General features: G+C 35.7%; 4 protein-coding genes across 9 annotated transcripts; 1 reads left to right on the top strand and 3 right to left on the bottom strand.

Annotated features, from left to right (window-relative positions):
- Positions 1-1,878: 1,878 nt before the first annotated feature.
- LOC129320812 (uncharacterized) lies at positions 1,879-5,946 on the bottom strand. Of its 5 annotated transcripts, none has more exons than XM_054966439.1 (2): positions 4,615-5,946; positions 1,879-2,409 (listed from the first exon to the last, which is right to left on the bottom strand). In XM_054966439.1, exon 1 carries the CDS (start codon positions 5,744-5,746, stop codon positions 4,616-4,618), a length of 1,131 nt encoding a protein of 376 aa, XP_054822414.1. In that variant the 5' UTR covers positions 5,747-5,946; the 3' UTR covers positions 1,879-2,409; position 4,615. The 5 variants fall into 5 exon arrangements, with proteins under 5 accessions (XP_054822414.1, XP_054822416.1, XP_054822413.1 ...); XM_054966441.1 differs by lacking the exon at positions 1,879-2,409 and adding an exon at positions 2,782-3,108; XM_054966438.1 differs by lacking the exon at positions 1,879-2,409 and adding an exon at positions 2,782-3,098.
- Positions 5,947-6,488: 542 nt separating this feature from the next.
- Positions 6,489-9,244, top strand: LOC129321088 (photosynthetic NDH subunit of lumenal location 4, chloroplastic). The gene is made up of 6 exons (XM_054966823.1): positions 6,489-6,929; positions 7,276-7,368; positions 7,571-7,631; positions 7,709-7,777; positions 8,203-8,339; positions 8,887-9,244. The coding sequence occupies exons 1-5, from the start codon at positions 6,570-6,572 to the stop codon at positions 8,280-8,282; spliced, it is 663 nt and encodes a 220-aa protein (XP_054822798.1). The 5' UTR covers positions 6,489-6,569; the 3' UTR covers positions 8,283-8,339; positions 8,887-9,244.
- Positions 9,245-9,375: 131 nt separating this feature from the next.
- LOC129321089 (heavy metal-associated isoprenylated plant protein 23-like) lies at positions 9,376-10,505 on the bottom strand. Its single transcript, XM_054966824.1, has 3 exons — positions 10,356-10,505; positions 9,947-10,112; positions 9,376-9,840 (listed from the first exon to the last, which is right to left on the bottom strand). The coding sequence occupies exons 2-3, from the start codon at positions 10,104-10,106 to the stop codon at positions 9,542-9,544; spliced, it is 459 nt and encodes a 152-aa protein (XP_054822799.1). The 5' UTR covers positions 10,107-10,112; positions 10,356-10,505; the 3' UTR covers positions 9,376-9,541.
- A 3,146-nt stretch (positions 10,506-13,651) lies between these two features.
- Positions 13,652-22,495, bottom strand: LOC129320525 (MICOS complex subunit MIC60, mitochondrial). 2 transcript variants are annotated; one of them, XM_054966023.1, is made up of 13 exons: positions 22,289-22,495; positions 22,128-22,202; positions 21,852-21,915; positions 19,735-20,424; positions 19,224-19,364; positions 18,938-19,090; positions 18,707-18,784; positions 18,126-18,218; positions 17,873-17,992; positions 16,681-16,758; positions 16,203-16,382; positions 14,788-14,889; positions 13,652-14,577 (listed from the first exon to the last, which is right to left on the bottom strand). In XM_054966023.1, exons 2-13 carry the CDS (start codon positions 22,136-22,138, stop codon positions 14,344-14,346), a joined length of 1,944 nt encoding a protein of 647 aa, XP_054821998.1. In that variant the 5' UTR covers positions 22,139-22,202; positions 22,289-22,495; the 3' UTR covers positions 13,652-14,343. The 2 variants fall into 2 exon arrangements, with proteins under 2 accessions (XP_054821998.1, XP_054821997.1); XM_054966022.1 differs by having other exon boundaries at positions 22,128-22,495.
- Positions 22,496-26,672: the final 4,177 nt, after the last annotated feature.

Below are 26,672 nucleotides of genomic sequence, written 5' to 3'. Positions count from 1 at the left end.
ACAGGATGACTCCCCATTCAATGGAAAATTATTTGTTGAGAGGATCCAATTCAAATCGGCGGGGCAATATTTTAACAAAGAAAGGCTTGTTTTGTTACTGCTTTTGCTAAGTTCAAAATACAAATTCAAGGCAAGGTAGCCGGGACTGAAGGGCGCAAATGAGTTGCAAGTGGTAAAATGGAGTCACGCCCTTCATCATTCAAATGTTTTTCTTTTGCCAGAATCAGTTATTCAATAGATTATACTGTCATAATTGCGATCAATCTCATGAAATTTCCCTGGACCCAAAAACTTTATCGGCATTCATATGAGAGGTTTGTAGGTTTCTTTCCAACTATGATATTTTCTTCCTCGTTCCTTCCCTTCATTAAGTATTATATTGTGTTTGGAAAAAATAAAAAACGACGTTGCGAGGCGTGCCAGAGGTGCGGGTCTCAAAAAGATAGAAAATCATGACTTCTAATCAAATACGGGGAACCAGGCTTTCTTACTATAATTCACCTAGATGTGAGAATGCGAAATGAAAAAAATTAAGGTAAATACAAGAAAGTAGAGATACATTTATTAAAACAAAAGGTGGCAGGTTATGCCAGCCATACAACAAAAAATAATGACACTAAAACTACATGATAAAAGAAAAAATAATATAAAATAGTAAGACACGGAGTCTGAAAATTTGTTGATACTGATCTCATTGTTGAAAGAAAACTCTTTTATTTATAAATGATCTTAGCTTGATACCTGAACTCTTTGATCGTCAGTTTTCTTGAATTTAGAAATCACCACTTCCTTCATCATGGTTATTCATCATAGGTGGAATGTGAATGGTTTTAACTTAATGGCTACAACTTTATAAATATTTTTTAATTATTTTAAATTTAATTAACTTGAGTTAAACTTGAACCTTCAAATTTACAATTTGGGTGTAAATATATTGTTTGGTATGGCAACTTACCAATCACTTTTTTATTAACAACTTTCCATTGAAGTATTTATGCCTATTTGTAGCTAGATATATCAAATGCGCACTCCTAAATTGCATCATCATGAGGATGGACTTTTTAAGTAATTGTTCAATCACAGTGCCCCTATGAGCTTATGAAACAAGATTCCAAATTTTTCTCTCCATTCTTCACTTAAACAAATAATATAGGATTAAAGTTTATTTTTAATCTCAAACTATACCCTCAGATGCATCTAGTATCCCATACCCTTCTTTGGTTCAATCAACCCCCTAAACTTTTAAAACCAGATCATGTTTACCCTAGCCATTAATTAAAGTTAGGTTTGACCGTTAAATAATTTTTGTTGACCAGAAATGCCTAGTTGGCATACATGTTAGCTAATGATCCAGATTTTTTAAAACCATTTACTCTCTCTTCTCTCACCTTCAGCAAACATGCAAGCCACATAAGTCATATTTTAAAAAAAAAAAAAAAAACTCTCTTTCTTCCAAAATTCACCCGTCACCAGAAAAACTTGAAAAAAAAAAAAATCCGACAAGTTTGTTCCAGGATTCTTCTATTTCAAGATCAAAAAGCTAATACTCTTGATGCCCTCAAATTGTTTTTTTGTTAAAAAATAAATCAGAGCTTGATAGATGCATCGGTTATAATCACCATTTTTTTCTTTTGTGGGGGAAGAGAAAAGGCGATAGAAACGGAGAACTGATAAAACTTAATCGCCTTCTCTCAAAGCTTTTGTGGTCAGAACACTTCATTGTTTGAATCTCACTAATTTGAATCACCAGCTGTCGAACCCAAAAATCAAAGGCTGATTTGGAACCCAGAGCACATGAAAACTTTGAACAAAACTCACACCCAGAATTGAACTAGAAATAGATAAACCAACTAGAACAAAGCAATCCAACATGACACAAGATTGAAGGCATAAGACATAGCAAAATTGAAATCCTGAAAAAATAAAAATCAAAGAGATTCTCAAGAAAAATCATAGCAAAACAGACCAATCGAACCAAGCCACTCTAATCGAAATCGAAATAGCACAAAAATCGATCACCAAGGCTACAGGTCCCCTATCAAAATCCTAGGAAAAAAAAATCATCATTTCAATCCAAATCTCGACTGCCAGGTTCGCGTTCTTGCCATTAAGGAGACAAGGTCGGACAAAAGGAGATGAAAAAGGCAAGGCCTTGGGATCTTCGAATGACGGCAGCAACGCCACAAGATGCGGCGACTGCAACAACTCAACTCCTTAGTGATGGCGACGGTACCTAAATCTACGTTCGAGCTGCAAGAGACGAGTTCGGTGCGATGCTGACTAGTTGCTATCGACAATTTGCAACACTGGAAAAGATGGGATTTGAGGGGTCTTGACACTTTGTGGCGTTGAGCGGGGATGGTAGAAGATGAAATTGAAACGTGAAAGAGGTTGGTGGAAGAAAATGAGCTGGCCACATAAGCAGAGACGTTAGCAAGAAAAACTTAGATGACACCTGTGCCTTACTTAACATCTGTTTGCTTCATTTTAACAACAGGACACTGAGTGATCTAATTTTGAAAATTTAAGGGGTTAATTAGACCAAAGAAAAGTACAGGATACTGAATGGACCTGAGGGTATAGCTCAGGCACAAAAACGAACTTTAAACCATTAATATACAACATCGACTTATTTTTGGTTACGAGTTATGAATCACATTCGAGTATGATCCACCCTTGCGCAGGGCATGAGCATGTTCGGCTAAGATGTAATAATAAGCAATGTCTCTAAGGTCTAACCGCCATCAATACATGCTATAATAAGTCACCGATCAGCACCTATATTAAACTTAACAATAAATATAAAAATTCATCACCGATACCATTCACAAATCATATGTACAAGAATCTGAGATGAAATGTTAATAAAGTCTATGATTCAAATGTTCTTGAGTCATGATAAAAGGGGGTAAGAAGGCGTCAAGTTCTTCGGTAGAGGCCTTTACGACTCCAGTCGTCCTGAACTTTCCACTAGAAAAATCTACCCATTCTTCGATCCCACTGGAGTGTCCAGGTTTATTGACTTGAATAAGGGGATCCCCTTTTACTCACCTCTCGCCGGGAAATGGGATGTGACCGATCAAAAAGGAATGAACACCCTAGTAATAACTAATATCATGTAAAGAAATGAATTTACCAGTAATAACATATATCATAAACTAGATTTTGAGTCCATATATTAGTCCGAGTTTGAAATGGACAGAGGTTGTTTATAACTCATGAATAGTGTAGCTCTTTACAAATTTTATATTAGAAATAGAATATATAGAATTTAAATTATATATAAACTATAGATATGGAATGTTTTGAACATAATGAGAAATTTTCTCGACTGCATATCAAATCTATAACTTCTGCTGAGGCCGGCAAAAGAGCAGAGAGCGTCAATCCCATATTTTTAAGTTAGCCAGCTACAAATTGAAGAGGCTTGCCAATTTTTTCTACCTCTCTGCCACCTTGGTTTCTGTTAAAAGATATGTCTATTCCACTAGGTCTCAACATCTCCACATCATCCACAAGAAAACTACCATCAATGTTTAGGTTCAAATTCCATGGGAAGGGACCCTCAGTAGTAATAACAACAACTACTAATGAACAAGTAATCAAGCTAAAATATTCACCAAGGAAAAACCAGTAACTCTACATATACCTCAAAGCACCAGATATTTAGAAAGAGGGCTCTAAGTGCATCTCAAACCTCAACACCAACATGATGAGCAAGATCCAGGCGTTGGTACCAAAGAGGAGACAAAAATGGCTTGAATCAAAAGTGAGGAGCAGTGAACTAGGAACTAGATTATGTATTCATACTTTGCATATAAACTATAAGGTGAGTCACGCTATTCATGACTTGTAAATAATATGATTTTCCCATAGATTTTATATTAAACTAAATATAGATCAAAGCTCTTATTTAAAAAAGGCAAATAAAGAAAACTGTCAGATTAGTGTAAGACAAGGATGAACGAAGGGGAAGCAGTGATTTGGAAGAAAGTCAATATATCATCAATAATAGCCACCTGTTTGCAGCATGAAAGTTTCACTCATACCAGCTAAGAGGCATATTCATTGAGCCATTTAACTGATATAAGCTACTGTCTTGCTGCACCTTCGAATTTCCAAAGACCTACATGACATGCTCAAAATTTACAAAAACAAACCTAGATAAACAAAATATTATTTACTCGGTTTTTTTCCAAGAGCTTAGAGAAAATTTCAGATTTGCAAGCGAAGTCAAATATTAGAAGATCATACGAGAATGACAGCTGTTGGATGTGTTGTATAGTCCATAACTTCACTAGTGGCTCACTATACACACAAAGCATCAAGCTCATTGGGACGCAATGACTCCTATTCACCTGATTTCTTCCTTCTTGAATGCCTTATTTATTAAAGCCACATTGCACCTTATTAAAAGACACGGTTGTTCAAAGAAACGAGGAATGAGTGAATAACATACCAACAAAAAGTTGTTCTGAAGTTGGAATGCGGAAAAGTGAAAAGTCAACACCGTATCATTAATATAGAACACAAACTTATACGTTTCAAGAAAGTTACATAAAGAAGCTCTAAGGAAAATGAGACCCCCCGTTGGGGGAGAGGGGGATAAAATACCTCATGCTCGGCTGCATGTTGCATCAAAGTCATCAGGAGCAACACGAGCTATCCAATTGCTGAGTGTTCGCTTGATATCAGAGTGATTGACATAAGCTAACTCGTACATACTACATAAATTCACAACAAGCGTCTCATTCAGAGCCACGGTAGGAACTCTTTCAAGCGCATTTTCTAGGACTTTGATGGAATCAGACAAATCCCTCAGATACATCAAACAAAGGGCTTTATTATTTATAGCCACTACGTCCGTAGGGTCCCTCTCAATGCACTCTTCATACTCCCTCACAGCGGAGACGTAATCCTTCCCAACCATATATACTAAGGCCTTATTTCGGCTCACAAGATTCTTAAGCTCAGTCTCGCTCAATAACCCATTAGTCTTACTCTCTTTCATCAAAACCTCGATCTGATTGAAAGAAGTTTTGGCGCCCTCTAAATCACCAATTTGCATTTGAATATACCCCAGTTTCGAAATTAATGTGGCATCTGAAGAATCACGATTAAGCAAATCTTTAATCAAACTCAAAGCTACACTAAACTCTTTGTTGGCCAAATGGTACCCGATTATAGAGTTCATTACAAACACCTCCCTCTTTCTCCACACATCAAGAGAAACACCAAGGCCTTTCATTTCCTTCTCCTTCAACTTATCACGCACAAAATCAAGGAGACAGTATAACCTATCTATACCTTCCTGACGCTGACCCAGTTTAATCGGAATCAGGGCGTGGAGCCACCGAATGCAGAAAGGCACCATGGAACCGGATCGATTAGGATAAATTTTCGGATATGTTTCGTACTTGTAGTGAGAACTGTTGAGATCTTCCATGGAATCCAGTTCAGCAGAAGCCTCATTGAAACGGCGCAATTTTGTGAAGGCGAGGACGTTGTAGGCGAGATAGGTGAGGTGATCGTGGGGCTTTTGGAGAAGTGATAGAGCTCTTGCTCGAGCAACCTTGTCGATTATCGAGCGCCAGGAGCCACGGGCAGCGAGTTCCTGTAGAGATGCAAGCTCGTGGCACACGTCGTTGAGAGAGGCGAACTCATTGGTGAGCGGATCAGTAACGGACAGCTTTTCCGTTTCGGAGGTCACCGCCTGCATCCCTGCCTCGAACAGATCCGAATCCATAACACACGGTGGAGCAACCTGAAAGGAGAACTTCGCCGGAAGAGAAGCAATTTAACGACAGCGACGTAAATGGATCGCGGAGCTCGGCGGACAGAGCGGGACAACGTACAATGTCATCGCCGGATGAGTCCTCATTATCCCGCAACGACAAACGAGAGGGTTCTATCTCGCCATTCAGCCCCAACCGCCCAAGCTCTAACTTAGATGGGCCGCAGGATCACTTATATCAGCCAATTGCCGGCCCATCAGATCCACAGGGTGCCGTTTAAATACATAAATGTTTTTTTTTATATAATTATTAAATTTACTGGTCAAAAAATATATAATTATAAAATTTTCAACAATAATATGATACATAAACGATTTTAATGTGTGTGTGTGTGTTATATAAGCTTGTGATTTTTTAATTACTGTCCAGAATATTATATGGAAGTGAAATGAGTGATTAGTTCACTATTTATTTGTTATCTATCAGTATAAATAATTGTCATTCAATTCAATTTTTAAACTGTTATATAATCTTTAACTAGATATTGAAATTCTGAGCAAGTGTTGGGAAAGGAAAAGAGAAATGATAATTTTAGAGATGTGAGTACTTATTGGTTGATAATTTATAATTATTTTTTATAAGTGTTTTTTAACTCATCAAAACTTTTATTTAAAAAAAAATAGAGGTTAAAAGGGGCAAGGAAGACTTGTGCTCTGCGCGGGTCCCAGATTATATCCATTGTCATGAGTCTTTTGCCGAAATGGCCAGCCTGCGCCATACAAAAAAGTTGGCTTCCTTCAAAGTTGAGATTGCTTTATTTCGGAGAAGAAATCAATGGCAGTGTCTGCTCTCCCTATTGCCACTACAAATCCCAATGCCCTTCAAATCTTTACTACTCCCAAATTCACTCTCTCATGTTCTCTCTCTTGTCATTCAAAACCCAGCAGCTCCAAGCCTAAGCTTTCTTCATCCTCCAATTGTGCAGCTCGGAAAACTTTTCTGGACTTTGGTATCGGAATTGTGGCAGCTTCAGTCCTGGCCCTGACGCCCTTGGATGCCGATGCAACTAGAATCGAATATTACGCCACTGTTGGGGAACCTTTATGTGAGCTTAAGTATGCCAAGTCGGGTCTTGGTTACTGCGATGTCGTAGAAGGACCTGGGGACGAAGCCCCTCTCGGCGAGCTTATTAATGTGAGACCCCACTTTGAATGTTCATTTTTGCTCCCAGTTGCATGATTCTCTCCTCTCATTTTCATTGTTCTGTTCGGCATAAGCGTCTTTCAAGGTACCTGAAGAATAACCGTTATAAGCATATGTGAAACGTGAGGGATATGAACTTCGGTAAAATTTTGAAAGCTCGTTGTTCCTAGCTAGAGCCTAGTTATACAAGATGTATAATTAGTTCCTCGTGATTTTTGTGTGGCATTACTCGGAGCAAGAATGTCTCAAAGCATGCAAGTATTAAGTAAGTACTTAATCAGCTGTATTAGTAGGCACTAGAAATCTCAATTGGCCAATTGGTACCTATGATCTACAGGTTCACTACACTGCAAGATTCGCTGATGAGACTGTGTTTGATAGCAGCTACAAACGTGCTAGACCTCTCACCATGCGCATAGGTGTTGGTAAGGTAAGATGTTCTGCATTTTTGGTTTGCCTCTGCTATCATTTATGCTATTGCCATCACTTGGCCTCATCCAGAGTTCCAGAAGTGTTAGCTTAAAAAATATGAACTATTTACTTAAACTTTTGAAGGGGGATGGGGAAAGTACTTTCCATTTTTTGTTGCATATATTTTCACAGCTGATCCCTTCCGATGTATTTATGTCCAGGTTATCAAGGGATTAGATCAGGGAATTTTGGGGGGTGAAGGAGTACCTCCAATGCGGATAGGTATGAAATAAAAATTGTCGTGCCATATGTTGCATTTCAGTGCCTTCAAAGATTGTTACTATATCATTTTTTTGCAGGCGGAAAACGCAAACTAAGGATTCCACCGCATTTAGCATACGGCCCAGAACCTGCGGGATGTTTTTCAGGTTGTTTATAATCACTTACCACCTGGAATTGCTGGACTGTAGTATCCAATTAGGTCATTCAGTGAGAAATTCTAGCTATGCCCGACTTGCAACGCATTTAAATGAGACTACTTAGTGACACAGTCCCTCTAGCTTTTTCTCATACTGTTTTGACATTTCTTCATCTAAGTAAGATACCGATTAGATTAGACCATAAATTTCATTTAATAAAAATCAGGGCTACCCGTTTGAGGGAATGCTTTTGATTTCATTTATTGAGTGACCTGATTTTTCTTTTTTTGGTTCAATGATCAAGGTCCAAGAAAACGCTCACCTCACATACTGCATATCATCATCATCACCGTCCCCACCACAAAATAATGCCTCAAGTCATTATTTTGAAACTCACTCATTTCATACTGACACGATTAACACTGGTTGTATAGGTGACTGCAATATACCGGGCAATGCCACTCTGCTGTATGATATTAATTTTGTTGGTATTTACTCTGGTAATGCAAAGTAAAGGGATAGAAGATGTTGGAAACATTGTTGCACCTGAAGCACACTACACTCGGATCAAGTGAGTTCCTGATCTCATGAAAACATTCTCCAAATTCTTAGATAGTTAAGATGGTAAGCAAGCATTTTTTTGCTATGACTGGAACCTACAATTCATATTTTCTAAAGCAAATGAACATGGGCGAAGTGTTCTATGGCCTAGTGATCGGTAAATCTTACAAATTCCACGCTGAATGAGATTTGGTTTGTTAACTACTGATTTTATTGCAGATAATGGCAAGTAGTGTCTTCAATATGTTATAGGAATTAGACCGCCATATGTATATATTAATTATAATTCAAATCATCTTCTTTGTAAAAGAGAAGGATGTTACCTGTACTATATGATTAGTTAAATTAGTTTCTTAGTTATGTAGTTAGTCAGTTTAGTTTTAACGGCTAGCATATCTGTACTTTTGTACTCTGTGCATGTATACTCTGATACATGATGGATAAGAACATATTCATTTTTCTCCCAATCACTTTGTTTCCTCTTGCAATCTTCGCAGTTTAGTTTCAAAAGATTCGTCAATGCTATGCATGACACTTGCTGATATGTTTTCCTTCAGGAATACCTAAAATAGGCATGGTTCTAAAAGATAAGAGCAATTAATTAAATGGACATTTTGACAAGAGAGCGTGGATCAACCTGTTTGGAAGAATCTCCTTGCTGATTCCAACAACTTCAAGTTACTATTCTTCCTGGACGGGCAGCTGGACACGATTGATATTGATACCCATTTTGAGAGCAGTGATATGGAAATGTCCGGTATGGTGTATCGAACATAACATGGACGCAACTTTTGTACCTTTAGTGTGTTTGTAATTTTCAGTGTTATCACCTCCACTTGTATTTTTTTCCCCTGAAATGACTGTGGTTCTGGATGCTTAGAATTTAGGACAATGAAAATTAGTGATTCTGAGTCTTGTACTCTTGTTCTACTTGGTAGGTTAATTGATAATGTTGGTAAGGTAACGCGTTCATCATGTTAATTTGACCGTATTTAAAGAGGTAAATGCTCGAGTCTATCTCTGCTTTGAATGGCTTGAAGAGAAAATTAGGAAAACAATGACCACTACTCCTTTTAATGTAGAGGATATCCAGGAAAAGGAAAGCTTGAAAATTGGACAGGAAGCAGAGAAGAAAATAAAAGAACCCAGTTGAAGTTTGAAAAATTTACAGAGCTATTCGGATAACATACATATTTTTCTCTCATCGATCATCTACATGATAGAGCAGGCATTCGGGTTTTCATCGCTGAACATGGTAACATAAGGGTCTTCGTAACTTGTCACGATTGCTGTGGAAGGAGCGCCCTCTACTCTCCTGACATAGCCAGGAGGAGCCTTCTTGTCATAAGCTGGAGCAGCGTATGGATGAGCCACTAAGTTGTAAGGCACGTAGGGCCAAATCTCAGCCTTTTTCCCTGTTGATTTGGCCGCCTTTAGCACCTTGTTTGCTTCTACATTCCCAGTTACTGTCACTTTCTGCTGTTTCCTGTTTATGTCCACCGATTTTACTCCTACAATCAACATTTATGTTATTTAAAGTTTGAATATGGGTCGAAAGCTGGAAAAACGGGGGAAAAACATGGAGGTGCGAAACAGAGAAAGTATAATGTAACTCACCACTTAAGGATGAGAGAGCTTTCTTGACCTTAAGCTCACAGCCATCACAGTCCATCCTCACTTTAAGTTCCACTGTCTGTAACTGCTTCTTCTTCTTCTTGTGGTGGTGGTCACTGCCCATTAGATCAGACAGGTAGTCCAGAGTGCCTCCAACTCCCATTTTTATCTAAAAGAGACGTAACGATCCAATAGCTCAAGACTCGAGTACTAGCTTATGACTTATGAGTATGATACAAACAAACGAAACAAGAAAGGAGCGTTTGAGATAGAGTCCAAGAGGGTGATGGAAGAAAGGGGGGGCAGATCACAGATGGAGTTCGTGGGAATGTTTTGAGGTGAATTTAAACATTGAAAACAGAGGAACAAGTTGCAAGTGACTTTCTTGCCGAAAAATGGATTCCTTCCTTACCTTGTAATAATTAATTATGAACCCGCTTCAAAGACTTCAGAAGTCTGAACAGCTAATACGCGTACTCGTTTAAGATTTTTTTGCACCACTCCTTCTTATAAGGTCACTTGACAAGAGATTCACAGACAGAGAAATGAAGTGAGATATAATCTATTATGACACCGACGCGTTTGGCCCGTTTGGCGGGCACAGCTGTTTAGGAGCTGAGCTGTTGCATGCATTAAATTTAAAATATTTGAATTTGTTGAGCTCTCTAATTGACAACTCTTAGCAGCTAAGGTTTTGGAAGCTTCTTTGCTCCCCACAACGCCAAAGATCAACGACGAGCACTTCATTTGTTTTATTTGTTTGATTGAATTATATATGCCTTCCTTTCAATTAAATTATGTGCTCTGACTTGATACCATTAAAAACACACACACACACCACATTTATTCACTTGTTTAAATGAATGATTGTCGCTTGCTGTTTTAAATGGGAACAGTCCATATGTGTCATGATTTTATAATTTGTTTTCATACTGTCCTGAAAATAAAGGATTCTGAACAGTCCAATGGCTTTTGATTCAATCGATATTCAAGGGTTTTGAAATTGAGTGCTTCTTGATACCTAAAGGAGGATGGTTGGTGGGGACATTTGAAAACAAAGCTGGGCATCTTTTTCATTTAGAGGTAAATATGAATGAAGTACCATTGTACTATTTGGGGGCTGTGTTTACCTACAGAACCGCAGTGCCACTTATCTCGGGCTGTCAATTACGCACTAATATTTCATTTTCATGCGTATCTGCAAGTTTCATTGTTTGATGAAATTATTATTATATCATGACTTCTTGTATAAAGACATCAAGTGCTGCAGCTTCTAGGAAGCTATTGTGGTTTGGACACAGATGAATTTGTGCTTTGATTTTTGCAACTCACTCGTTGTGATAAAAAGCACGGAAGCATTGAAGAAAGTGGTTTCTACTTTTTCATTTTTCTCGGATGGCAGGCTGGCTCTTTCTAAAGGAACAACCCTAAAGTGGGGCCATAGCCCTATCACCCATTCCATTCCATTCCAATAATTGCTCGTTGCCACCGTTTTATTTTGATTATTGAACTTCCCACCAAACCAACCAACCTTCCAAATGCGTCCCTAAACCCCTCCCTTTTGGGGAGTTCTAAAGAGCCCAACAATTCATGGTCATAGTGATGTTATTTATATTATTTAATATGCTTAAATCATACTTGAGTTAAAAGTTCTTTCTCTGTTGGTTAAAAAAAAAAATCATACTTGTTAATATTTAACTTTTCATTTAAACCAGTAACTAGATGTAGAGGGAAAGTATAATTAGTGGATGTAAAAATTCAAAGTCCTAGTAATAATTAACGTTAATATTGGAGTTTGTTTCTTTATTTGATGCATGAACAGCTCTGTTTGATGAGAAAATTAAGACAGGCCAACAGATATATTGTGGAGAAAGAAGTTGATCGAGATCACAGGATTAATGACTTCATAACCACACCCTTCTTTCTCCTTAGCTTGAAAGTCAGAAGGATCTGCTAGCCCACGAAAGCTAACAGAGGTGTAAAGGTGGTAGCTGATCAATAGAGCAACACGTTCAAGTTGGCTAAAGGGATTTAAAAGAGAAGGATTTAGGGTATAAACTGGTTGTCCAAATGATTTGTTTTGATTATGAGCATTAAATGTAGCACGTCTTCAGTACGGGGAAAACAAAAATAAAACCGGTCAACTTGCAGGCTTCAGCTGGCATGCATAAGAGAAGGATTAGGTGAAGTCGTGAGGGCATGAGCCAATGAAATCTCGCTCAACCCATCATAATTTCACATTTCCCTCAACTTGGACTCCTAATTGATAAGAAATTCCATGATTTTTTTTTGGTAAAGAAATTCCATGATTTTTTTTTCCACATAATTTCACCAGGCCCAGTAGATTGTTTTTTTGTCATATAAAATTTCATAAGGATGAATTGCATTTATTATTTTGTCCATCTAAATAATGAAATATATTATTTTTCTCATACAAACTTATTCAAAGTGCTATATTTTGCTTTAAGGTAAAAGATTTAACTTATGGGCCTTACAACTATATGATTAATGGGAGTATTGCGATTTTTGTATCACTAAAATTTAAAAAAGGATAAATAAGTAAATTATTTTTTAAACTTTAAATTTAGCAGTATCATAAATCTTAGAATCTTTTATTGTAAAAATTATTTCCTCAACTTTTAAAAACAGTATAATCTCACTCCTATCACTAACAAAAGTTAAATTTAACTATTAGTTGATCAAAAATTAACAGAAAAGAATATCAAAAATTACAAACAATAACCTAAAAAATTATAAAAAAGGACCAACAATTTGTTGATCATTTTATGTAATTTTTGATTTTTTTGTTGTAATTTTCTGATCAACTAATGATTAAAATTAACTTTTATTAATAATAAAGATTAAATTGTAATGTTTTTAAAAATTGAAAGAATAATTGGCATAATAAATAGTTGAAGGTATATGGTGCTATTAAACTTAAAATTTATAAAGTAATTTATTTATTTAACCATTTTAAAAAATCATGATTTCCTACTCCGTAACAACACGCTTGGGCATGGTACTTTTATCAAACATTTCAGAACTGTCCGTAATTAATTTTTAATATATTTTTGAAATTAAATAAAAATCAAAATGAAAACAATCATTTAATTATAAAATTTAAATATAATAAAAATAAATAAATAAATTTCCTGTTAAAATTTAAATATTCTAAATACAATTTAAACACTTCAAATTGTTTATAAAAAAATTTCAAATTACGTGTTTACTGTAAAATTGTTCTCGATTTATCCCAGATAAGGAAAATGGAAGAAGCTATTCGGTCCAAAAAGGCAAAAAGCAATAACTAAGCGGCCCAATAATTGCTGCCAAAAATAATTTAGAAAAACGATTTTTAAAAAAAAATAATGATATACAGTTGAAAAGATCGTTCACGTTAGTAAGTTATGACTAATTAATATTAATATTCACATTAAATTTCCATTTAAAAACAGTGCGATACAGTTCCTAACCGGTTATTTATAGTCGTATCTACTATCATGTGCATATCCCATGTTTTTTTCCGACAACTACAATGCTTTTCCCAAAAAGTGTTTCGCCAAACTAGAAAAACGTAGGCGGGATATTTCATTTAAAATAAAATAAAAAAACATAGCGGGATATTTCAAGAACATACCATCACTCAGGACTCGTCATTGGCTGCTGTCAGTTGTTTTAAGAAATTCAAGCATTATGAAAGTAACGTCGGACCAGAAAACTCATGATATAAAGTCAGATGTGATCCATAAATCCTGCAGTTCTTGCGAACATGACTTAATGAAGGTATCAAATGTAGATTTATTCAACCCAAACGGACTAGAAGGGACTGCCATACTTCGCGTGAATGAAGCTATTCCTGGGCTCGCTAAGGACATGTGACAAAACCGTCCCTAAATGGCAACCATTTAGGAAAATGGGGGGAAATTTATGTAAAAGAGAACAGCTTGCCAGATCTCCTCATAGGGTGCGGTAGAGGTTCAAACTTGAGTCGTTTTACAGAAATTTGAGCCTGAAACCTAACAACAAAACTCGCAACTCGATCCACCAATTAATCAAGTCTGCTAATGAAATAGACATATGCTGTAAATCGAAAGCACTAACGTTGAGAGGCATTTGGCACTCAATCATTTTGTCCTGTTGGTCTTGGTGGTTATTGAATTTTCCGTAGCGAACACTTCAATTTACTGTGATCCTAACATCACTCCAGCCATTGGAGTTACATTAATGCAAGGGAAAAAGATATAATCAGCCACTTCAACTGATAAGAAAGAGAAGGTAGCTTGCGTTCCTTGGGGTTGAACAATTAGGCAATTCCAGCTAGCAGCTTGAGAGAATCAGATAATCCCTGCCTGCTCAGGGTTTAAATCAATATGGTTCTGTGGATATTCCCGATTTAAGATTCATGTCAGGCTAATGGAAGAGGCATAAGACTGGAGAAGAGCTAAAGCCTGCTCAGAAATAGCTCTGTTTCTTGCTTGTCTCACCCAATCTGCAACAATTTCTGCAGCTTGTGTGCCTCTGACACTTTCTTCCAGAACGTCAGCTGCTTCAGCAAGTTTTCCTTCAGCCAAGTAAAACTCAACTCTATTTATAATGGATTCAATCCCATCACCTGACTGATCAGCTTCCCTAACCTGAATGGTGAATACAAGTCAGAGACGAACATCTGTTTATATCTGGTGTCTGCTGATCTAGGATGTGCTTGATAGAAGTGAAAAGGGAAAAGGGAAAAGCGAAGAGTAGCAATAAAAAGAGTCAGTGTTTAAAATACACTGTTCTTCCATTTTCACTACTAACAAATACAGCCTTACATGACCACTTTGATTTGAAAATATTCTGCATACCTTTAACCAGCATGCTACATGAGCCAAAGAATGTGCCAACATCCCTCCACCTCCGGGTGGAAAGAAACTGAAATGTCGTATTGCACCTTTTAGAGAATCAAACTGCCAAAGAACAGAAACAAATTAGAAAAATTCATTAATGAAATTCCAATTGGATAATTCATTGTAGACTCCCGAGAAGACATTTCTTGAAACATTGCAGCCAATAACAATAATGGATTAGGTAAAAGTGCAGAAAGAGAGGGATTTGAACCTACAGACAAGTCTAACATAAGCTACGTTGTCCTATAGTTTCTAGAAATTGCTTCAGTAATCAAGCATGCTGTTTTGTGGGGAAAAAAAATAATAATAATAATAATAATAATAATAATCACAAAGGAAGATTCAAAAGATATGACATAAGCATGTAGGTCGAAGGTTTAAAGGTATGGGATTGGTCCTTGATATGGAAGATGATGAAATCAATAGGGAAACCAGAATCATACGATGAACTTCCAGCCAGTACAGAACCCCTAAACAGATCCTCAGGACTTCTGAATATGAGTACCGAAAATATACCTATGAGTAATTGCTAGAGAATGGAACTCAAAAAACTGGGGGATAATACGTGTATCAGTGTTTAGCATTTCTAACCATTGCATCAACCTTTCAGAAATTGCATACCAGCTTGTAATGATGTTTAGAAATGAGTGGGGAACTTCATCAATATGTATCTAACTTTTTTTTTTTGTCAGAAATCATTTGTATCTAACAAAATTATAGTGCACAGAAGATACAAAAATTTTATGATTATAATCACTACAGTGGTCAGATCAAATAATCGTCAACAAAAAAGCATAACAAATGACATCCTTGAAAAGTTACTGCCCCATCAGTTAGGATGCAATTAAAGGTTTCTGCCGTCAGCTACCACTGTAACGAAGTTAAACATTCACCTCTTAAAGAAAAACAAGGTTGATTGGATTGTGTAGAAACCTCTGAATTTCTCGCATTATTTAGGTAGAATTGGAGTTATAATTCTCTTGAAATAGGGAGTGGATGGAAGTTAACAGCCTTAGATGATTACAGAAAGATAAAAAGAAAACATGATGCATGAAAACAAGATACGGCTGAAAGGAAGCTCTCTGGCATTCAAGAGGAAAGAATATCTCCTTCCCAAAACTGAATTCTCACTTCCCTCCCCTGACCCACAACCCTTTCATGTATTCCCCATCAACAACCTACTCTCTTTCTCCTCCCCCTCTTATCCCATTGACAACTAGTTACAAGCACTCTATTCCCTCTTTCACACAGGTCTCTAGTACCCTTGTCCCATTAGTTACAGACGTCCATCAGATTGCAAAATGGTGACAATTAACAGAATCAATAATCAATAAATGTAACAAGTAATGTTAAGTTCAATAACAGAAAATTGCCTTCTGTTTTAACAGCAGTTGCGTGTCTGTGCCAATGTTCTTTGTCTCTTCAGGAAGGGATGCTAGCACCAATTCTAAAACTGAATCTTTATCTACGCCTTCAAGATGTGACTTCAAAGATGCAACTTCTTCATGAATGGGCAATCCTTTTGACAGTGCATCTTCCAGGGCAAGGGCTCCCTGCAGATTTCAAGTAGGGGGTCATAACAAACTACTAGGCAAAACTGCAAAATTTAATTAAAATACTAGATAATCGCATTGAATCTTTAGGCTCTTCTATTAAAGAAAGAGAAAAGAACAACAGCAACAACAAAAACAAAAGCCTTATCCTACTAAAAAAGGGGGTCGGCTACATGGATTATATGATTATCGTGCCTTGTCCGAAATCAATTCTACCAATAGGCTATTTAACAAGAGATCTCGATTAATGGCAAAGAGAAAATAACAGCAAGAAAAAAATTAGAAAAACAAAATTTACCATAGAAAAATGGTTTGCAGCATGACTTTGACGCGCTTCTTCAGATCGAGCATAAAATGCCATGCTTAAGGCATTTATCTAGAATTGGAGGGAAGGAAAATTTTAATGGCCAATACACAATATAGATAATTGGAAGAAAATGAATAAGTATGACTGACACCCAAGAACAAATATAAATCCAAACCAACCCCCTCCAACCAAGGGATGACAGTAACTATTGAGAAGCATAACCGGTGTTTTGCCATTTTCATTGCCAACAAATGTTCTTTGATAAATGTTTAGAAGCTTCTATTTGCATAATGTAACAAAGCCAGCAATTTCAGTACAATCACAGTTTATTTGAATGACAGCACATTCAGATGAAGGAAAACCATGGTTTCTGTTACACAATGGTGGCTAATCCGCAATCAGCACAAATAAGATATGTCACAAATAAACTTAAGAGTGCAGTGATTCATCTTCCCGCCCGGGGGGGGGGGCATGGCATAATATTAAGGCAAGAATGTAACTTCTGTTCACCATTTTGTCATAGAGCGCTCTGGGATTAATACAACTAAACTAAAAGTTGCCTTTGACAGTTTACTCAACATTTCCCCAGGTTTACATCCCAATAAAACAGGAGATGACTGAAACAAAATAGTGGTTACGTTGTTTGTATTCACAGAAAATAGCATGGGATCAACTCTACTATAAGTAGTGGACATAGGAACTATATTTCTTTCCCTTCTGCATTCTTAAACAATTCCTTGATGTTCAAGCACGTATTTGAACATGAAACATTTGTTCCCTGAGAATGATGGAAAGTTGATTATTTACCCAACAAAAAAGAAGCTTTTTTGCATTAAGATGCTGTCATGACTTGGAATGCAATCATCTAATCAGCAGCATTTAGCTGGCTCATGGCATTCTATTGCAGAAGAAAGATAAAACCATAACTGGGAGTTGGCTAGCAAGCTTTAAAAGGCAAAGCAAACAAAATTCATCTTAATAGAAGAAAAAATTTATCTTATTATTTTATTTTTTATCTGCAGCATATAATGGGCAAAACAAACCATTTGCTTGCTCATTCTTCCATACACCACTTCTTGAAATCATATCTCTTTTTATAGAATTATGGAAATGTACTCATTAAACTATGATTAATCTAGATATAGCTTTATCCAGCCATTCTTAATTTCAACAGAAGCCTCACATCAACATATGCTTCAAGCAATTTTTCAAGTTGGGCTGACTTCTCATTTGCTATGGCTGCATTTAACTCTGCCTCAGCTAATTCCCGAACTTTTTTCAACTTCATTTCTGCTTCACTTTCCTGCAATCTCCCAAAAAGTGGCTTTGTTTTAACAAAATTCATAAGCTGACAGCAGACAAGATGAGTAGATAGAGAGGTGGAGAAAGAAAGGGGGAACAGCACTAACATTTCCAACATAAAACTAAATGAGCACCTTTTGTTCTAGTTCAATCTTAAGTTTCTCTTCCATCTTTTCTTGAAGTGATTTGATAGCAAGGGCTGCTTTAGCTCTTTCTCGTTTTAGCTCCTGAAAAGTATAAAAACACAAGGAAACAGATGAGCTTATATTCTTTTAAAAAATAGGCACATTGACAAACAGATTGAAACTTGTAAGCAAACATAAAGCAGCACATACTAAGATAACACCACGTATATCAATGGACAAGCTGTGATCACATTTCAAAAAATACATCTAACAGGCTTAACGATCAATTCCATTCAGATAATCTATGTGCAACTTATTGAGTCAAATTGAACAGAATAGTATTGATTCACTTTTCACCAAATTATTATGCTTAGTAAAAAAAATAGCAACAATAGTTGAGTTAAATTCAGAACTTCACATAAAGCAAACAGCAAATGTTTACACTAGGTTATCTCTGTTTGAGGGATTGAATTAGCAGTCATCCATTGTCTTTCTTACACTCATGCAATTCCAATTCATGTGTTGACAGGAAAAACCAACTAGTGAAGATTGGGTTGAAAATGAAAGGAGAAAATAAAAAATTTCCTAACCTTATCCAACATTGCAGCCTCTTCAGCACGCATAAGTTCTCTAGCAGCTGCATCTTTCAACCTTTTTTCATACTTCTCCTACCATGAACAAAGAGATGAGAACAAAATAAGACAAAGCTCATCAAATTATACAAAATATATATATAAAAAAAAAGTGAAAATGCTAAGCAAAGTTGAATACAGTGTTAAATAAGTCATATAGGTCATAGAAGCTATAGTTATAGGCCAAACCCTCAACATTTTCTTCTCTTCATTAAAAACACGTGCATCCAAGTCAGCTTGCCTTTTCTCAGCAGCATGGATTGCTTGTAAGAAATCAAGAACCACTTTACCATCCTTAGAAATGTATCCATCTTTCAACCCCTCCATCACACAACTAAGCGCCTAGTGTTTCAAAGAAATGAGTTAGGTTCAACTTTTCATGCACGATGGTGTTATTTTCAGCAACATACCAAGACTAAGAATTATTAAACCACAAATATAATAATTAAAATAAAAGTAAGATCCAGACAGCAACCTCTTTTTCTTCATAAAATTGGCTGTTCTCAGTAAACCCTTCACTACTCAAAAAAGTTCCAGCACTTTTTTCATCCTTATCCCTTAAGTGATATTCCTCAAGAAGAGGAGAAGGCTGTTCTAGGTCATTATCTACCGTGTCCTGCATTGAAGTAACAATGAAAAGAACCTCATGCAAAAGTAATAAAAATCAAAATGCGATTCAAACAATGATGGATTTCAAGTAATCCTTACTTACAGAAGATATAAAAGGTTTGGATGTAGAATCAGAAGTGCAACAAAATACAGAAAGAAAGGGGGAAATAGTGAAGGATTCAATCATTTCCATCCTTGAAATAATGCTGCAATGGCCCACCTTTGACACTCAAACATTACTTGAAATTGCTAGGGAGTAACTAAATCATATAAGCTTACATGCTATCAGTGAAGCTAATCCAACATAGATACCTAAAAGGTCACTGGAAATTTCAAATATTAACCAGAAAATTAAACTACGGAAAACTCATAAGTACCTCTCTTCTTTCCTCCATCACCTGTTGCAGTGATTCATTGTTTTCAACCCCTTTTTCATCTGGACCAGCAGTGGTGAAAGTAGATGTGGTTGCTTGTTGAGTTCCCCCTTCTAGTCCCATGGCAGTGTCAGTCTCTCTGCTCATGTCATCAATCTCTTTTGGTTGTACCAAAGACTCCCTACCTAAATTGTCAGATGCTGCATTGCTTTGAGGAAATTCAGGAAGCTCACTTTTTTTGGCAAAGACGGTACCCTCTCCATCATTATCAGATTTGTCTTGCACTTGAATCTGATTATCACCAACATCTTCTGTCAAATTTTGAAGAACAGGAAGTTGGGCATCCATCTTCTGCTCTGCAGGCTCTGGAGAAGGACTTTCACTGCTCAATTTCTCACTGCTAGGTGATACTAACAGTTCCACTGAATGTTGGGGGGTTTTAGAATCTTCATTGGTAGCATTAATCTCCACATCCTGGGGAACACTGCGTTGGGCCTTCCTAAGATATTGGTCCAAATAACCAGTTTGGTAGGCTGCCAAAAAAGCAGCACCAACAGCAAAACTGCCAATGACAAACTTTGACAAAGAGCCTTGAGATTCAGGTGGCTTGCCCGTGGAGCCAGGAATAGAGGCCCCACCTAATTTAGATGCAGTTGAGAATTTCTTTCGCAAAGACAGACGTGAAGGTATTGCCTGAATTATGCAACAAGGAAAAGAGGACAATAAATTAGAAAATAAGCATAATAATTTACCAGTTTAAATTAAGGAATAAATATTACCAAAATCAGCAACCGAATTTGTTCATACCAAGTGTATGGGCCAAGAAAATTACTGCATCTAATGGGATGATAACCTAATTATACTTATAGAGCGAGAAGAAAGGTGTTTCAACATTGGCATCTCTCCTATCCTATTTCTGATCGTCAAATGATAAACTGTTCATTGTGTTACATACGTGAGATATATGCAGACAATATTTACTGCATTGCTGCTAATGATGTCATAAGTTAACACTAAGTAACAATACTTCAAATTTAAAAACCTGTATGAGATGAAATAAAATCACAAAATATGCTGCTTAATCATATGTTTTGCTGGGCGCATAATGCTTTGACAATACATGCAACAGCAGGACACTTCACAGTTCCCACAAATGCAGGCAAGAGTGGTGTTCCACAGAAATCGTAACAAGAACTCTTGCTAGCTTGAAAAATGGTAAGATATTCTAAGAACTTGTGCTATTGGCACGATGAATTTATGTTCTTTTTTTCCCGTCATGCTTTAGCTTTTGTAGGTTATGTACTTTTCCAGACTTGAAATTGATGCAATCCAACCAGTCATTTAGCCCGGCTACTCTAACAGGACATCAGAACTCTTCCTTCTTATTTATCAGCTAGCTGACATAGTTTTAAAACAGTGTTGGCTTCCTCCCTAGGATTTGGTTTTAAAACGCCTCAACCATATTCTCCTATTGCCATATCTATATCTTGTATTCTGTAGGATCAAGTATACTAATTGCACAAATATGCCAAACGCCAGATGATATGGGAAGAAATTTAAAATCACCCATAGCGTGCTAGGGGGATTAGGCCATTTGGTTTAGAGGAGAGAAATTAAGTAGAAAATGATAATGATACGGATAATTTTGGTCCTTTCTTCTAAAACCAAGTAAATGTAAAGTTTTCCTCCTTTATGATAATTCATTACTTTTTATTTATTTCTCAAGCATTTATGAGCACGCAAAGTATTTAAAAAGGAAAAGACTTTTGGATCAGTAAGAAATCCAAAGAGGAAATATTGTTCGAGTGCTAGATAATTCTCCCTGAGCAGATAAACTGCCAATTTTGAAGCAATAGTTCACAGATATACAGGAGGCACCAACTCCTAGGTCCTGACCTGGTTAACTAAAAGTTGAAGGAGAAGACTTCATGATTGAAGTGACAAGCAAAACTAGCTCGTGACAGATTGAAATACGTGGATTGACAACAAATCCAGATCCACTACACATGTATATTTCACAGAATGCGTGTCATACATTTATCTATGAATCAGTCTCCATAAGGCCACATGAATATATATTTCATATATTGAGTTAAATAATTGCAGCACAAGCAACGCACCCGATTTGTAAAATGTCTAGGGTTTATTGCAAGAGTTCGTCGGGATGATATTTCCAAAATGGATCTGCAATTCAACCACGTGGAATCAGTCTATGCATATGGCACGATGAAATCGCAGCCAGTTAAACAACTGGAGTGTTCGCGAATCATTGGGATTAAAACTGAGTTAGAGCCGCAGACGAAAATGCTTATGATCTCTCTTCAGCGCAGAAACCAGAAAGTTTCCGCAACGAGAGTGCTAGATGTTAACAAGACGTCAAAAATGCTTATACTTACCTCCGCAACATTGCAGTGAGTTATGCACCTCCGAGAGATTAAAACTGGACCAGAAAAGAATTTCCTGCACCTTGCCTAAAACGATTTTAGGAGAATAGTGAGCCAGGAGAAGGAAATTGAACGGCTGCTAGCTTGATGACAGTGGAATCAATCTTCTGTACCTTTATATGAGTTTTCAGCACCGAAACTGGTTAATTGAAAGAAGCAGGCTATTGGAGCTGAAGGAAGATCGAAGTTTGTAATGTGGGTGAATCTACAGGTGCTTGTGGACGGAATGATATCTCAAGGAGTTTAACGTGGTCCGGGAAGGTGTCTGAATTTGCTAATGACAATGTTACAGTCTCGGCAAACTGCAAAGCGTGAGCCACTGGCCGCGGACAGTATTAGAATTTGGAATTTAGAATTTAGAATTAAAAATTTAAAAAATAATCAAATATAATTTTTGTCAATAAAACAAAGAAAGATACCGATGACATCCGGCATCATCGGTCATGGCCCCTTGGCTCGATTTGGTTCGTAGAACTCAAACCATCAACTTTATGATTATTGAGTTTGTGTCTTATTTTCAGTTTGGAAAATATTAATTTGTTAAAAATTTATTTAACAAAATTTAATTTAATAAATTTAATTAGTATAATTAAAATTATATTAATTACAGGCTGATTTTTTTTAAAGTTTGTTTGATAAACTAAAAATTATTTAAACTAATGAGTGCTTATATTTTTAAAATGTATTTTAAATATATAATAATAAAAAAGACATTAATTTATAATTATTTATAATTGTTGTTATGTAAATATAATATATTAAAAATGTTTAAAAATGTGAGAGAAAAACTTAATATAACATCAAACTTAATATGTTAAATGATAAGAATAAAAAATATAAAGTTTGATATGTTAAAAAAAATCATATAATAAATAGTTTAACGTGTATTAATATTAAAAATTAACATGATCAAAAAATATATATGATGCATTTTTGTTCAAACAAATTTTAATCAACTAGGCAAATCTTTATGAGCCAATAAAAATTTTAAATAATATAAAAATTGATATATTGAATAATAGAAGTATAAAACATAAAATTTGATTTATTGGACAAAAATTTTATAAACATTTGAATATATATCAATGCTAAAAATTAACATAATTAGTTATTCAATACACAATGCTAAAAACTTGATAGTTAATTATCATCATTTAAATGATTGTTGCAGATACAATGAATTAACAATATTTTTAAATAAAAGAACAACATATTATACTTGGGATATCATAGTCAAATTAGGCCCTAGTTTCAAAATGCATTTTTCAAAAGCTTCATTATCTTACATTTTTCAAATTCACTTTTAATAACATTCTCAAGGTACTTTTAAGATGCACTTCCATCTCTTTATTTTTTTTCAAACAATAAAATGTGAGAAAGTACTTAATTTTGGGTAGGCTTGGCTTGGTTTTATGCCACTTGGATAAGCTTAATTTTCCTTGGTGACAGTACAAAATTCAAGGAAGTATAATTGAAAGTAATCAAAAGCTCTAAACTTTTCAAACTCACAAAAATTAGTATGAATACATAGCCCCTCCATTTAAAAATAGTAGACATTTTTTTTAAGGTTTATATGTTAAAAAATACCAGACATTATTGATATTTTGATGTATGATTAATGCATGTTTTCCAAAAGTGTCCCTAATAAAAAAATCATTTTATGTTTATTTCAAAGTAAAATATCTTATTAAATAGAGGTGGATATAGAAATATAGTGTTAATTTATAGACAAATAATTATTTTATTAGGGTGTAATTCATAAATAATGGAGTATTAAATTAGTAATCTCCTTCTGTGAAGCAAGTGTGGCTCAATTGGATATAGTGCTAATAACCTTAAAAAATTTTAATGTTGTTTTCAGGTAGAAGGTAAGCATGGAAAACACTATAATCTTTTTCTCCAAGAATGTGGCTCAATCAATTACTTCTCAAATTCCTTGCCACCATATATAGCATAGTAAGGTCCCGACCTCTATTTGTAATGAGATTGAGAAGATCTATAGGAGGTTTATCTGGAGCAACGGAGTGTTCATGCCATTAGTTGGAAAACATTATGTGAACCTAAAGAAAGGGGAGGATATAGGTTTAGAGACATAGCTATAATGAACAATGCGTGACTTGGTAAATATTCCAAGTTAAATAATCTTTGCATTAGGATTGTTGCTAGCAAGTATGTGAGAGCTAAGGATCTTACTAAATTTGCAATTGTAAAGCAAAATGATTCTCTTTTATGGAATGGTTTAGTTTAACTTTAGCACAAATTGTGTCGCATATTGCTAGTGATGTTTATGATAATACTAGCACTTTATTTTGGAAAGATAGGTGGTTGGACAATAGCAAGCTGCTTATTGAGAGATGTGCTAATCTAATCCCAAAAGAGCTTGCCAGTTGTACTGTTGGTAACATGGTGAATGGAAATGATGGATGGAGGACGGATAGATTGATGAATTTTCTACCTCTGGAGGATATTCTTTTAATTAAAGGCCATCCTCCTCCTCTAAGAGATTATGAGAACAGTAGTTTCAAGTGAATGCTTCAAGTTAATGGATAATTTACAATATCTTATATGTAAAAAGTCATTTAAAGTGCTCTTATCGGAGCTCAAGATCAAATTTGGAATATTGCATGGAAATTAAAGGGACCATGAAGAATTCAACTTTTCATGTCAATGGATTTACACGAGAGGATTGTGACTGCCCAACGACAAAACAAAATCTTTAGTTCTTCAGAGGTGTGTGAAACATGTGCCTCTAAAATGGAAGATATTATACACATTTTAAAGGATTATAATATTGTTTGGAGTGTTTGGAAAATGTTAATCTTTTGTTTTTTAATGGTGTGTGATATATATGTCTCAGAATAATCATGATTGGTTTTATTGGAATCTTAACCGCAAGATGCATTATGAGCTTTCTCATTGGGCTATTGTTTTTAAGGTTACCACTTGGTCTCTCTAAAGGCAGCATAATGATCGTGTTTTCAATAATGCTAACTCTAGTATCATCAAATTAGTTAAGAAGATTACTAGCTTCGTAAACTTTATTCATAATAGTTTTTTTGAGCAATTCTTATGGTATACCCTTGGCTTGAGCAAAGGTTAAGTAGGAATGTCCACCCTATAAGTGGGGTGAAATTGAATGAGGATGAATCAGTGCAAAGGCACCTTGAGTGATTAAGATGCGAGGGATTGTTTTGAAACGAGGATTGAAATTGGTTGGTTGGTTTCATATGTGACATAGGACATTACTCCCCCTTAAAAGTTGAGTTGTGAAGCATTTATCATAGGCTCAAGATTGCAAAGGATTTTAATATAAAGAAACTTATTGTGGAAAGCGATTCAATTTCTACTTGCCAGTAACTCCAATACCTTTTAAACATTAGTTAAAGTGAACATTGGTAGTTAGAACATGACCTCAATTTTCTGAATGATGATGTAGAGATTTTGGTCAAACATGCATTTAAAGAGGGTAATGTTTGTGCAAATTGGCTTATAAAGAAGAGCATGAACCAAGCTAGTAAATGCATAGTGATGGAGGTGCCCTCTAATAAGATAATCTCTTTGGTGAATTAAGATTCTTGAGGGATTCAATCCTTTATTTTGTATACTGGTGAACTAATGTATAGGCTTAGCCTCATTTTCTACCATGCACCTCAAGCATTGATTGAATGACTATCAGACTCAATAACACAACCTAAGATTAAAAAGAACCAAACAATTAAAAGAAAAATAGCTTTTAGCATAGGGAATGCTAGTTATTGTCCTCTAAACAAAACCCATAAATCTCCCTTGATAGAGTTGTGACAAGAGATGGATGATACATATAATTACAAGTCTTATATCTCTATAGTAAAAAAGCCAAAAATAAAAAATAAAAGTTGGGGGTAGAGACTTTTTGCTCGTGTTTTTTTGAAATATACGTAAAGAAATATGCAAATTCATCTACTATAGAGAGGACCCTCCCGTTAAAGATACCGCCTTCTCCTATACATAAGAAATTGCCTTCTTCTACACACAATATATTATCAATGATCTCATTCTTCAGCTAAAATTCAACATACAGTCTTTAGACCATGATTAGGCTGGATATTAATGGCTTTGCTACCTATGAAGAGCTCATTTGTGATGATGAGGAAAATTGGATAAAGGGTTTTTTTCCAGATATATTGGTTACTTACCTAGCACTATAATAAAGCACATAGGTGTCCAATAAGGATTTAGCCTTTGTTGGAATGCAACTTTTACTAAAGTTAATGTTTAATTAAATTCAATTAAAGCTCTCATATTCATTCAACATGAATACAACTAGAACCATCCTCTCTCTAATACTATAAATAGGATCAAGGATTTACGAATAAGAAATTGGATTGTGACTTTTTATCATATTTTTTAAGAAGCAAGTAGATGCGTTGATTGGCTTGCTCATCACTCGCTTGATGATTTTAAACACTGTGATTTTTGTAGATCGACCCACAGGGTACAGAAGCATTATTAACTCCG

The sequence above is a fragment of the Prosopis cineraria genome, unplaced genomic scaffold (genome assembly GCF_029017545.1).
Source record: "Prosopis cineraria cultivar Desert tree isolate PC_DT_omini unplaced genomic scaffold, ASM2901754v1 PC9, whole genome shotgun sequence".
Lineage (NCBI taxonomy): Eukaryota > Viridiplantae > Streptophyta > Magnoliopsida > Fabales > Fabaceae > Prosopis > Prosopis cineraria.
The sequence above is the reverse complement of the archived record's forward strand: the minus strand, read 5'-3'. Positions and strand labels throughout refer to the sequence as shown.